The sequence below is a fragment of the Cygnus atratus genome, chromosome 1, assembly GCF_013377495.2.
Source record: "Cygnus atratus isolate AKBS03 ecotype Queensland, Australia chromosome 1, CAtr_DNAZoo_HiC_assembly, whole genome shotgun sequence".
Classification (NCBI taxonomy): Eukaryota; Metazoa; Chordata; class Aves; order Anseriformes; family Anatidae; genus Cygnus; species Cygnus atratus.
In genome coordinates, this window is record NC_066362.1 from 167630264 (window position 1) to 167644636 (window position 14373).

The following is a 14373-nucleotide window of genomic DNA, read 5'->3' on the forward strand; positions in this document are numbered from 1 at the left end:
GAATGGAGGGAGACCAAATGGCATCAAATTGTATTTTGTTTTTATATTAAATATAGGAATCCACTTTCTCTAACCTAAAATATTAAAGGAAAAGGTTAAAATCATTTTGTAAGCTAGCTACTGTGACTACCAGGACCACTATATATCTATGTTGCTCATTGTTCCCTGGCTCATGCTGATTTCTGAACCATACTCAAGAATGAGCCAAAGCTGCACCAGAGCTCTTCCAGGACTGTGTATGTTGTTTAATAATACAGATGTTGGCACATCGCATCCAGAAATGTTCCACTGTGCTGTTCAGTCTGAGTTCAGTTTGAGGGTTCAGTATTAGGGTCAGTCCTCTTTAATATCTTTATCGATGATCTGGATCAAGCACACCCTCAGTAAGTTTGCAGACGACACCAAGTTAGGTGCACGTGTTGATCTGCTCGAGGATAGGAAGGCTGTGCAGGAGGATCTGGGTAGGCTGAACCGATGGGCTGAGGCCAACTGTATGAAGTTCAACAAGGCCGGGTCCTGCACTTGGGGCACAACAACCCCAAGCAGTGCTACAGAGATGGGAGATGAGTGGTTGGAAAGCTGCCTGGCAGAGAAGGACCTGGGAGTATTGGTTGATAGTCGGCTGAATATGAGCCAGCAGTGTGCTCAGGTGGCCAAGAAGGCCAACAGCATCCTGGCTTGTATAAGAAACAGTGTGGCCAGCAGGGCTAGCGAAGTGATTGTCCCCCCGTACTCGGCTCTGGTGAGGCCGCACCTCGAGTACTGTGTTCAGTTTTGGGCCCCTCACTACAAGAAGGACATGGAGGTGCTCGAGCGAGTCCACAGAAGGGCAACGAAGCTGGTGAGGGGTCTGGAGAACAAGTCTTACGAGGAGCGGCTGAGGGAGCTGGGCTTGTTCAGCCTGGAGAAGAGGAGGCTCAGGGGAGACCTTATTGCTCTCTACAGGTACCTTAAAGGAGGCTGTAGAGAGGTGGGGATTGGTCTATTCTCCCATGTGCCTGGTGACAGGACGAGGGGGAATGGGCTAAAGTTGCACCAGGGGAGGTTTAGGTTGGATATTAGGAAGAACTTCTTTACTGAAAGGGTTGTTAGGCATTGGAATGGGCTGCCCAGGGAAGTGGTTGAGTCACCATCCCTGGAGGTCTTTAAGAGACGTTTAGATGTAGAGCTTAGTGATATGGTTTAGTGGAGGACTTGTTAGTGTTAGGTCAGAGGTTGGACTGGGTGATCTTGGAGGTCTCTTCCAACCTAAATGATTCTGTGATTCTGTGATTCTGAGTTAAAGTTCTGAATTTATGCAGATGATGTTGTATAGATGTCAAATGTGTTTAAATTAGAGATGCTATTTTTAGCCACATCGTATAAGTAGCAGTGACCTGCCCAGAGAGTAAGTTCCTATAGGGGTTAGAGTTAGTCTTAGAAAAGGAGGTGCAAATAGAGTTCTGAACTGTAGCAATGTGAAATTACATGACAGGCATGTTTTTGCCCAGAAATCACTTCTTTGTGCTGTTTTAAAATAAAGTTAAAAGAGATGCACTGAAAAAGAAGTACAGAGATATTTTGAAGGTCTAAACGGTATTGTTTATTAAGAAATTTCAAAGTTATTAAGCAAGACTAATAGTGCTGTTACTTTATAGAGTAGGAGTAGGTGCTATAACTGAAATAGACTTTGAAGGGTGAAAGAAACAGGGTTGAAAGGTCTTAGAAAGAAATTAATGAGCAGCATTCAGCTACCTAGTCTCTGAGATTCCTTGGATCATGCTGCCTGGCTTTCATCATGTGGTCTGAAGGGTTCAATGTTTTCATAGGTTTGCACCAGCCCCTTACGGATGAATTGGATGGCCTGAAATATCTGAAATTGGCATGTGACATCAGTGTTTAAGCAATTGATTCTTTTCTCAAATTGAATGGTTTAAAGGAAAAAAACAAAAACAAAACATAATGTTAAACAAAATAGAACATATATATAATAATTAAAAAAATAAAAATAAACAGAATTAGATTAAGATGGTGACAACTTTGCAGCGAATAGGTAGGTATCAGAATGACAAAGGAAGCCATACAAGAATAACTTGAGTCAGCAAGACCTGACAGCCTGCCACCAAAAAAGAGGTTGAAGATCACATACAAGGACACGACCAAACTGAACTATATGGAGGAATGAGGAATGAATTTGAATTAATAATGATGCTATGTTGTATCATCTTTGTACAAAGAAGTTCTAGAATAAAAGAGGAGGATGACAAATAGACCTAAAAAAATTCTAAATGTTTAAGCAGTCATTTATTCTAATGACTTCACATATCTACCTCTGTACTTTCATCAAACCTAAGCTCTATGTTTCTGACATTTCTTCTGATAGTTCAATGGAGCTAAAACTAAACTTTTCTTTCTCCTGAAAGCTTTTTACCACTTTTTCTTTTGGAGTTATAGTGAATAAATATAATCATTAAGCACACCAGTAGAAGATCATAGTGGATTATTTATGATACATTCAAATATATATACTATGTCTGAATATGTGTTTTTTCTTCGGGAGAAAAGCATTGAACTCTGCATTGTATTTGTATCATAATGGATCTTCATCAGCTCTTATCTTCATCACTGTGACATTTTACCTCTTTTCCCCATTCCCAAATTTTGATAATCGCTTAGATTCATATTTCTGTCTTCTCTCGCTCTTTTTTTTCATTTCTCTACTGCTTCAAAACAGCACAGAGTTCAAAGTACTGGCTGTAATAACAGATACCTTTAAAATTAACACAAGGACACAAACTGACACAGGTAAACTGTATTAGACAACATATTTTGTTATCAAGTCTAGCAGCTGTGGTATGTATATTACTTGAAGTCTCTGGAAAAAAGAAAAAAAAAACTATTACAGACATTGTGTGCTTGGTGAATACATAGTGGAAATGACAATGTCAGATTTGTGTAACAATCCTAAAAACATTGTGTCAACTTAAGAGATGCAATGGTTGCAAAATCATGTTTCAGGATCAATAGGATCAATATCAAATATTGATCAAAGGATCAATAATAAGGATCAATTTACTGTATTTGCACTTAAATGTCTGAGAGACAGTGAAAGAATTAAAAGAAGAAACAAAATGGAATAGAATGTGTCAAAAGGCATGGTCCCGAGGGAAAACAGGGCATCAATCGTGTGGTGGTTTTACCGGACTAGGCAGCTGAACACCACAACCGCTCTCTCACTCCCCCTCCTTAGATGAGGAGGGGAAGAAGTAAAGGAAAGAACAACTCACGGGTTGAGATAAGGATGATTTAATTAAAGGAAAAAAGAAATAATTATTAAGGAAAGATTATTATTAATTAAACAATTTAACTAAACAATTAACAATTTAACTAAAGGGGGAAAAAAAAGGGAAAGGGGAAAAGGGAAAACTAAACAAAACAAGTAAAGGCTATGTGGAAGTGCAGAGGAAAGAAATTACTCTCAACTTCCCACAAATGAGTGATGCTTGACCACGTCCTTGAAGCAGGGCCTCAACGCATGTAGCCGGTGTTCGGGAGGAGGACAGACGTTTTCACAACGAGAGCCCACCCCTCCCCTCTTCCTCCTTTTTCCACCTTTTATTGCTGAGTGTGATATCATATGGTATGGAATATCCCTTTGGTTGGTTTAGGTCAGCTGCCCTGGTGATGTTTCTTTTCTCACATTTTTGCCCACCCCCTAGGTGGGTTAGAGAGACTCCTGATGCTGTGCCAGCACTGCTCACTGGTGTGATACCACTGCTGTTTTAGCTACGAGTGCAGAGCACAGCACTGTGTGGGCTGCTGCAGGGAGAGTTAACATCCCAGCCCGACCCAGTACATCATGTAGATGGTGTAGACTGTCAATATCACTTACAAATTGTAACTGAGATATCTGCTATATAAAATTGAAATGTAATGAAACAGTATTTGACTATAGACAGAAAGGAACTTTCTTGTTTCAGGTTTAATCTATTCTCTTTAGAATTCCATCTGCCTGTCTATTGGCTTGAGAAGATTTTATTGTTTTTTTCTCATTTGGTTTTATTATTATTATTTTTTAGCTGTTCTAGACAAAATTGCCTTTAAAATAAGTTAGTTTATAAATATTACTCAGATGGTAAGGAAGAAAAATGTTATCATGTAGTTCTGTCCTTTTATTTCTCAAAAATGAAATAAGCATGTGGGACAGACTGCTAACAATAACAGTTATAACAGGAAGTATGAGACAACTTATTAATTTAACTGTCATATACTCACTGCTTCTTTGCACAATAAGTTTACATTTCTATTTTTTAGATTTTTTTTCTATTTTTTTCGTTATTAATGAGCTAATGTGGCATTTCTGAATTGCTAGCAAGACTCTTACCCTATGATAACGGTTCTGAGTGGATACTTAATCCCAAATTAACGCAAATATTGTTTCCTGTTTGTTAACTGCACAGGAACAGATTTCACTTACAGAGAGGAGGAAAAAAAAGGAGATTTCACTTAGAGAGGGAGAAAATCACAGAAAAACCCACAATATTTGCAATATTGCCATGTGGTGTTTTACAGATTTTTTTTTTTTCTGTGTAAAATTTGTATCTTTTTTTCACTTTGGCAGATACAGGTATCGAAGTCTATACAGACATATATATATGTTTTTATATGTGAAAATTAAAATACATATATATAAAAATCTGTGATTTTGAACCCAGTCTTCTGAAAAATAAAAAAATTCACTTTTGAATGTTTGCGTGAACATTGGAACAATTCACACAAAACATGTTTTTGAGAATTCATTTTTCAAAGATGCATGAATTCATGATACTATTGAGACTTACTGCTTTTATGTACTGTTCAGATGACTGATAAGTAGTTTGAGAATTTTGTTCTTACTAATTGAGATCTATTAGCCTCTTACAGCCTACAGATACATAGATTAATCAACTAAAGTAATTTTACAAAGTTAGAATTGACAGATCATCCTTTTTTTTTTTTAACTGTTCCATGTTCAGAGTAATCTCATGGCTTGCAATGAAGGCACTAAACATCTCTGCTTTGCCTATGTCCTTGTCTGTGAGGTGACCATTCCCATTAAGTAGTGGACCTATGTTTTCTCTGGTCCTCCTTTTTCTATTCACATATTTAAAAAAAAAAAAAAACACAAACAAAAAAAAAACAACACTTTTTATTGTCTCCCACAGAGCTGGCCAGCTTCAAATCTAATTGGGCTTTGGCCACACGAATTTTCTCCCTACAAATGCAAACAGTGTCCCTGTATTCCTTCCGCATTGCCTGACCCTGCTTCCAGCAGCCATACACTTTCTTTTTATGCCTAAGCTCCAGAAGAAAATCTTTGGTCAGCCAAGCTGACCTTCTGCCCCGCCTGCTTGACTTCCGATAGTTTGGAATTGCCTAATCTTCTGCTTTTAGGAGGCAGTGCTTAAAGACCGACCAGTACTGATGGATGCCAATGCCTTCAAAAGCAGTTTCCCAGGGGACCTTGCTAGCCAGTTCCCTGAGCAGCCTGAAGTCTGCTTTCCCCATATCTAGGGCTGAAGTTTTGGTGGGAGTTTTCTTCCTGTCACCAAAAATTTTAAACTCAACCACTTCATGGTCACTATGAACAAGATGGCCACCAATTGCCACGTCTCCCACAAGACCCTCTCTGTGTTCTCCAGCAACAGATTTAGGAGGGCACCTTTCCTGGTTGGCTCCCTTAGCACCTGCACCAAGAAGTTATCATCTAGGTGCTTTATGAACCTCCTGGATCTGCTGAAGTTGGCTGTGTGGCAATCCCAGTTGACATTTGGCAAGTTGAAGTCCCCCATAAGGACGAGGGCAGTTGATCTCAAGGTATTTCTTAGTTCCACAGAGAATAATTCATCGGTGTCGTCATCCTAGCCAGGTGGTCTGTAATAGACTCCCACGATGACATCCTCCCTTTCCTCTTGTGGCAGGACCATAAGAGAAAAGGCAGGCCCCAAAGCTTGCATTCCATCCCCTCACAAAGGACAACGTAGGCTGGCAGCCCTGGTCCTCTGGCACACATAGCTGACCCCAGCCCCAGCTCCTGGTTCCACCTGGGATGTGTGGCACATGACAACAGGTGAAACAAACCTCCTTAAGGCTTTGGAGATGAGTGTTGCCTTCGCTCTCCAGAAGCTCTCACATTCAGTTCTGTTTTCCGAACTGCTGCCATGGCCCTTTAACAAGTACCTTCTACCATTTCATACACCATTTCTGCTTTTGCAACAAGCCTTTGGAAGAAGCCCAGGAAGTCACTGGGGGATCAGTCCAGCCGGTTTAGGCACCCACTCACACAAGGGATTCAGCAGGCTCCAGAAGGGAGCTGTTAACGCCTTACTTCCCAAGAAAGGAAGAACTGCCGCTCGCTGCCATGCACTCCTCAAGGAATGTGCAATGCCTGGAAGCGCTTCTGCCGCTTGCAACCTGCCGCCGCAAAGCCATCCCTCCTGTGTTCTGCTGCCTCTGTGGTTGTCACAGGAGTGTGCGGCACAGCCGGCGCCTCATGGCTTCACAGCCCTCACCACTGTGACACAGCAGCCCCGTGGCAACGCGCCAGGGAGCAGCAGTTACTGGGATGCACCATGGGGACACAGCCCAAGTCCACTTCCCAGCATTGCATAGCTTGTCCTGACACATACCCCTGGTTGACCTTCACATGGTGACTGACGAAAACAGAGGCAGGACCACAAGAGGAAAGATGAAACAAACCTCCTTAATGCTTTGGAGATGAATGTTGCCTTTGCTCTCCAGAAGCTCTCACATTCAGTTCTGTTTTCCCAACTTCTGCCATGGCCCTTTAACAAGTACCTTCTACCATTTCATACACCATTTCTGCTTTTGCAACAAGCCTTTGGAAGATGCCCGGGAAATCACTGGGGGATCAGTGCAGCTGGTCTGGGCACCCACTCACACAAGCTGCTTCTCAGGCTCAACTGCTTCACCTCAGGAAGCCCACCTGAGCATGTTGGGGATGGGTGAGGCACAGTGTGAAGGCTTGTGCACTACTTGGACACGAGTACTTTGCACAGCCCTGTGATGGGGCTTACAGAGCCACCACAGCATGTCACCAGAGACACAACTGACATTTATTCTCATAACTAAAAAACACAAACTCAGAAGCCTATCTATCTTTTCCTAAACATCTGCAGGTTCTGCCCTAAGAAGAGGAATACCCCTCAGCATGTGGGTTTGGGGTTGACTTTCGCCATGCAGGGGTCATCCCTGGCCTTACACAAGCCATCCTTTGTCACATAGGGGTTCTCCCTCCCACACACACAAGCGATGAGCCGCCTCCACCACGGAGACCTCCTGGATGGCCAGACGTTCTTGGCGTCCCCCAGGGGCTCCTCCATCAATCTCATCATGAGGCCTGACATGCCCGGTGGGCAACGATGCTTGCCTGTGGCCTCCCTCTGCTCCCACTTGTGTTCCTCCTGCCAGTCCCTGGTGGGCAGCTGGAACCGCACACGCTTGGGGGCGCTGCTCCTCTTACCTTTCCTGCGCAGCATGGCCACTGGGCTGCTCGCCACCACGTGCTCCTCGAGGAGTGTGTGAGGCCTGGAAGCGCTTCTGCCACTTGCAACCTGCCGCCACAGAGCTGTCCCTCCTGCCGCCTCTGTGGTTGTCACAGGAGTGTGCGGCACGGCCGGTGCCTCATGGCCTCACAGCCCTCGCCACTGTGACACAGCAGCCCCGTGGCAACACACCAGGGAGCAGCAGTTACTGGGATGCACCATGGGGACACAACCCCAGTCCGCTTCCCAGCACTGCATAGCTTGTCCTGACACGTACCCCTGGTTGACCTTCACATGGTGACTGACGAAAACAGAGGCAGGACCACAAGAGGAAAGATGAAGCAAACCTCCTTAATGCTTTGGAGATGAATGTTGCCTTCGCTCTCCAGAACTTCTCATATTCAGTTCTGTTTTCCAAACTGCTGCCACAGGCCTTTAACAAGTACCTTCTACCATTTCATACACCATTTCTGCTTTTGCAACAAGCCTTTGGAAGATGCCTGGGAAATCACTGGGGGATCAGTGCAGCTGGTCTGGGCACCCACTCACACAAGAGATTCAGCTAGCTCCGGAGGGGTGCTGTCAACGCCTTACTTCCCAAGAAAGGCAGAACCCCACAGTGCTCATTATCCCCATCCCCTTCCTGAAACTGTCCCAAGCCACAAAGAAGAACACTGATCTCAGGCTGCCTTCCAGTATTAGATATTAATACAGCAGTGTTTTCATTATGACTGGTTTGTGTAACTGTGAACTGATTAATGAGAAGTTTGTCTGTGGAACCGAATTACCAGAATCTCACAAATAAAGGCAAGGAGAGCCAGTGCTAATCTAACATGTAAACACAGAGTTCCTGATAGATGCCTTTGCTGGGTCTGGCTGGGATGGAGTTAACTTCCCCCACGACACCCCATTACAGCAGTGCAGTGCTCTGCACTTGCAGCTCAAACAGCCCTGATATTGCACCAGTGTTTTGTCTGTCACTGAGCTGTGCCCCACAGCACCATGACTCCCTCCAAATCTCCAAAACCAGCAGGGGATGGGCAGGGGTGGGGAGGAGACATCACAGGGGCAGATGACCAAAACTGACCAATGGGATATCCCATACAGTGTGGTGTCACACTCAGCAATAACAGCTGGGGAAGGGGATGGAGGCTCATTATCAAAAAGTTTGTCTTCCCCAACAAACCCTATGTGTAGTGAGCCTCTGCTTCCCAGGATGTGACAGGATATCACTCATTGAAAGGAAGTAGAGAATAATTGTTTTCTGTCTTTGAATCTGAACAGCCTTTGCTTTATTTTACTTTATTTTCCCTATAATTAAATTATCCTTACCTCAAAACTGTGAGCCTTCTTCTTTCCTGTCATACTCCCCTCCACACCCCTGACTATGGGGAGTGCAAGTGTGGTGTGGTGTTTTGCTGCCCATAAGATTATGAATCTAATTCAAACTGTTATATTTTACTTTGCTATTGGGATAAGCTAAGAGAGCAAAAGAAATCAATTGCCACACTGGCTGATGAATGTTAACTTAAGTAACTTTTTTTTTTCTTGGATGAAATAGTTAACTATATACAGATGGGTAGATATTTTCTCTTTGTTTACTAGTTCTCCGTTTGTGATTCTTGTGTTTTCAATGAATGTTTTTATATATTATGTTTTCAAACTAAGCCAGAAATGTAACCATATTTTATGGAAGTGTGTGATACACTATTTATAGCTGTACCAGATTTCTAACTCAAGATTATCTGTGAATATTCACTCCTAATAAAGTAATAATATAACCATAAATGTTATTTAAAAGAATGTGTTGGCCTAAGGTACTGAAATGACAACTATACCTGGTATTTAACGTTGGTTCGACGTACATAAATCAGATCCTCAAACAAGACATGCAAATTGTGTAAATATTTTGAAATTCTTTTCCTTTGGAAATGTTTCTTAACAACAACAACAACAACACCAACAATGTAATATCCCTACATCCTTATATTAGATTATTTATTTATTTATTTATTAAATAGCATGTTAAGATATTAAGTCTTACTGAAGGTTGAAGGATCTTACTAAGTTACATGCTGTTAGTAAAGTTTATCAAAAGAAAGACTGTTTCAAGGTCAATGAAGAGTACCTCTACAGTATGGAATCTGTGTGTCTATTAAGATGTCTTTGATACAGAGAGGTTATCTTGCTAACAGTAGGGATAGGAGAGTTATCATAAAGACTGAAAGCTAATTTCTATGTCTGTTTCATATGCAAATACTGATGTGCCACTTGGTTCATATCACAGGAAGCAGAATCAAATTAGAATAAATGTCATGCTGTATTTTGCTGCCTACATGCATTCATAATGTATTGCTCCTGCTAATTTTTAATTATTATGAAAGTAAGAGTTTTTAAAAGTACATTAGCCTTGACAATCTGAAAAATCTAATACACAGATCAATGCAAATGACACAAGTTTCTAACTTTTTTGCAGACTTGTCCTCAGTTCTGTCTCTGACTACTTTGCTGCCATGTTCACAAGCGATGTTTGTGAAGCCAAGCAAGAAGAGATCAAAATGGAAGGCATAGACCCAAATGCACTGTGGGATCTTGTTCAGTTTGCATATACAGGTATTGAAATGCATACATTATACTTTCTACAGTCAAAGATGTTGACAGTTTCATTTGCTGCATGCCAATAAATAGATATATATTTTTATAACCTCGGTCCTTCAGAACACTCATTTACCATTTCTAGAGCTAAATTCTAATTATCTCTTATCTCCAAACTGTTAAATATCTTAGGCTTAGTAAGCACAACAGAACAGTCTAGGAAATTATGTATATTTCTTGGTCATGAAATACTTCAAAAAGAGTATGTCATTATATGCGTGATTTGGATTGCATGAGATCAGTGGTGTTGTATCTTTGAAGAGTAGCGCTAGATTGCTGTCTTAGTCAAGTTTCAGTTTAAAAAATTACATAGGTCTGTTTAAAAATGTTTTGTTATGAGCTGGGTGTTGTCACTTTCATTTGCTGTTATAAATTGTTACTTGGTTGTATAATGCTAGTTTCTGAATAACTCATAATTCAGAGTTGTTAACTCAGAACTTCCCCCTGAATAGTTTTTACATTTTAATGCATAATAAATTTGTTTTTATCCTTCCTAAACAAGCTCTCATGTACAATGTATCTGAAATGCATTAATAGGAAAGAATACTAAGATCATAAAATAATTAAAAGATAGGAAATACCAACAATAAGATTTGTAGTCTGAATTTGTATCCCCTTGCATATGAAGCATGCGAGTATAAAACACAAGCTGTTTTCTCCGTTTCCTAGAACGCATCCTTATATTATTTAAATCAACAATATTTTATTATAATTTTGTTACTGAACATTTGATTTTTAACTTCAATTTTAAACGGATGGCTTGTAACATACAGTTTTAATTGTTTCTAAATACATGAATATTAATTTAATCTTAAAATGCTCTTTGCTTTGATATATTTAATCAGGATATGTGCTGTTTATTTTATGACATAATAAATGTCCTTTACCCTTTTAATAGGAACCAGGAACTGTAAATAAATATAATTTAAGTTAAAAAATGTTCCTTTTGAGATCCATGTTTTGGAAACTCATGTTCTAGGAATGTCAGAAGGTCTTCATTTATATAGTACCCTACATTTTCATAGGAAAGTGTATTTTGTTTATTTGTGGATTTGCTGTTCAGATTGTTCCACAATCTGAATGTCATCCAGAACATCTAAAGCAAGGGACCCATGAAATGAAGAACGTGTAAGTAGTTGTCATCAGGCATACATGATGGATACAATCATTATTACTCGGTATGAACGTAAAATTAATAGTACAGGAATACTGCTGCAAAATGTAGAATATCTCAGCACAGAATAGCAAAAGACATTATGGGTAACAATAAATTATTCTGTATAATAATTCTGTATAATTATGTAAGTGTATTACAGGTAGAGGAAGGTGAAGGACAGCGTTGTTCCACTAGGAGCAAAACTCTGGAAATATTGAAGTACTGCATGAAGTTCTTTTGCTTCAGCTTACACTAAAAGATCACACACAAACACACAGTGCAGTTCATACTGACAATAAAAGATAACATCCAGGTATGGATTAAGAAAAGATTAGATTAAGAAAGGAAAGAGAAGAAGAAAGCAAAAAAAACTTTAACCATTTTAAGTATTAGTGAAGCTATTTCAGCACTTTGTTGGTTATCTTTGAGAACTTTGGAGAATAGATGTGGTAATGAAAAATTAGAAAAGGGAGAATATATTCCACTCTCTGTATAAGATTAAGATTTTCAGTTCCTTTACTCACCTTGACTTCTTTGCAAAATGTTGTATTCTGTCTTTTTTTCTATGAGCTGGAAAACCTGAAGGTTTCTTATTGTGGTCAGGTAGTTGAGGACCAGCCTCCAAAAACAGATGTGAAGAGAACTCCACAGGAAGTTTAGCTCCAGTGTTTTCTAATTTGCCTCATGTGCATGCATATTTGCATCCATAATGTTCTTTCATTTAAAATGTGACATAAAACCCAAACTACCTTAAAAATGACAACATAATGTGTCATTGTAATGTCACCTTGAAGAACGAGAAACTTAGGGTGGTCACAAAGATCTTTAGTTTATTTTCTTATTTTCTATTTTTTTCTTATTTGCTAATTTGCAGTGGTGATGCACCATTATCCTTTAAGTTCTAACCCATTATGGAGACAAAATAAGACATCAAAATATCTTCTCGAGTGTACAATTTAAAAGGAAATTTCACAAGTAATTGCTGACCAAAAGGAGCTATAAGATTAATTTTGCAAGCTAAAAGAGAATACATTTTGTATGCCATAGACCTTTCAGGTTTTGCTTACTCTGTCTTGCATTTCTGTTCCATCAGATTCTTTGTTCTGATTTACTGTTTCTTGTCCTGATTTGTTCTCAGCTTGTGCACTTATCTCTTGAAATTCGTGTTAGACTATTTCTTTCTCTAGTCCTTTTCTATCAGACATCTTATCCAACTCTTTAAATTCCTAGTTACACTTATAATAGTAAATTAAACAATGCTAGGAAAGATTTGCAGGCCTTGGAACATAATTATCTATCTGTATTGATCCTGACTCAGTTTTAGCAAAATTCAACTAGCACTCTCTCTAACAAACCTTAAGCATAGCCTGGAAACATAGGCTTGTCATGGATGTGGACATCCTGTGTGGAGGGCTGGAACATTTAACAGTGCTACAGACAATTCAGTGATAACTCACAGCTGATTAGATCATGATACCAAACGTGTTCAAGTTACTGAAATAAACTCAGTCTTTGCTCCTTGGCTAATCATTCTGTTTTCCAATGTCCTTTGCCTGATCAAAACCTGTCCCCTTAAACCTTAATTGTTTTTTCCCCTTGCCTTTCCACTATCTCCCATGATTTGTCTAGATTCATAAGTTCTTATCTCTTTTCTTCCCTTCCGTGTCTTTATTTATCTCCAGTCTAGTACATGCCATTTTTTCCTTCAAGTAGCCACTGTTCTGATATCCAGCAGTGTAGCAGCTAACAGAAATTCCCGTTCAGCCTTTTCATCTGTAATCTGGAGCATACATAGTCCAGACAGAATATCTAGAAAATTAAGCTGCCAAATTCTAATTACCTACTGCACAATGTGTGAAATTCTTTTTTAACTACTCATAGTTTTTGCAAGTTTAGCTTTTTATTCTTTTACCCCAGGAAAAGCAAACCATTTTGACATGTAGGCAATTTTTCATTTTTCCCTGTGTTTCCTTTTTCCTGTAAATACCTTTTTCCCTCAAAGAATAAAGAAGTTAATGTGTTAGCAGATCTTCTAGAGCAATTTCAATATGAACAGAATACTTTATTCAGACAAATCAGAGAGTTCTGATCTCTTGTATCTCAGAGATGCAAGCCATTTAAGGTGAAATTTAAAGAAACATAGAAACGTCTAAGTTGGAAAAGACCTTCAAGATCATGAAGTCGAACAATGAGCCTGAGACCTACTGCATTCCATCACTAAACCAAGTCATTTAGTGCCATTATCACGTCTCTTAAATACCTGCAGGGATGTGCACTCCACCACTGTTAAATGGAACAGAAGTCTGATTTAAAGACTTCAGAAGAACAGATAAACTTAACAAAATGGTAAAAGGTTAGTAATGTTGTCTGCTATTACTTCAGTACTCTCGTATTTGGCTCGTTTCTTGAAATTTGATATTTTGTGGGCTAATGAATAAATCTGGAATGGAGTAGAACATTTGAGCATTTAGCTCTTTGGAACAGAATAAGAAAGCTTATCAACGGTTTGTTAGATTTTGACCTTTCAACTAGTTTCACACTTATAAGTATGTATACTATAGTTATTTCTATTGGATGTATGTGTAAAGTCTCTCTTTTTATATAGAAAATGTTAATCATGTATATTATTTTAATTTCTACAGTTTGTCCAAGGAGCTAAACTTAAGTATCTTAAAACATTTAATTTCAAGTATAGTTGCTTCTGTTTGAGAGAAGTTTTTCCCCTGGGGACAACTGAACACTTAAATACAGTTAACATGGGCTTTTTTGCAAAAACTTGGAAGCTAAAAGTATTACATTGCAAATATTTTTAGATGTAATCTAAAAAAGGGAAGCATTTTTACGTTATATTAAGTAACAGATATTATTACTGGCAAGTCTCTGAGGTAATTAATTTATGATCTGGCCCAAGACAGAGGCTCTTCTGCACACAGTTACAGAATACATTTAGAAAGGGAGAAGAGAACGAACATTTAACAAGATTTTTTTTTTAAAAGACAATATAATGTTTTTGTTCAGACTGAAGTTTGGCGATAACTG

General features: G+C 39.4%; 1 protein-coding gene across 2 annotated transcripts in view; it reads left to right on the plus strand.

Moving 5' to 3' along the window:
• KLHL1 (kelch like family member 1) overlaps nt 1-14373 on the plus strand; it is a 239145-nt gene that overhangs the window by 88166 nt on the left and 136606 nt on the right. For both annotated transcript variants that reach the window (XM_035561284.1, XM_035561285.1), the window contains one exon: nt 10000-10136. In XM_035561284.1, coding sequence (XP_035417177.1) covers nt 10000-10136 — 137 coding nt within the window. The remainder of the gene's footprint in view (nt 1-9999; nt 10137-14373) is intronic.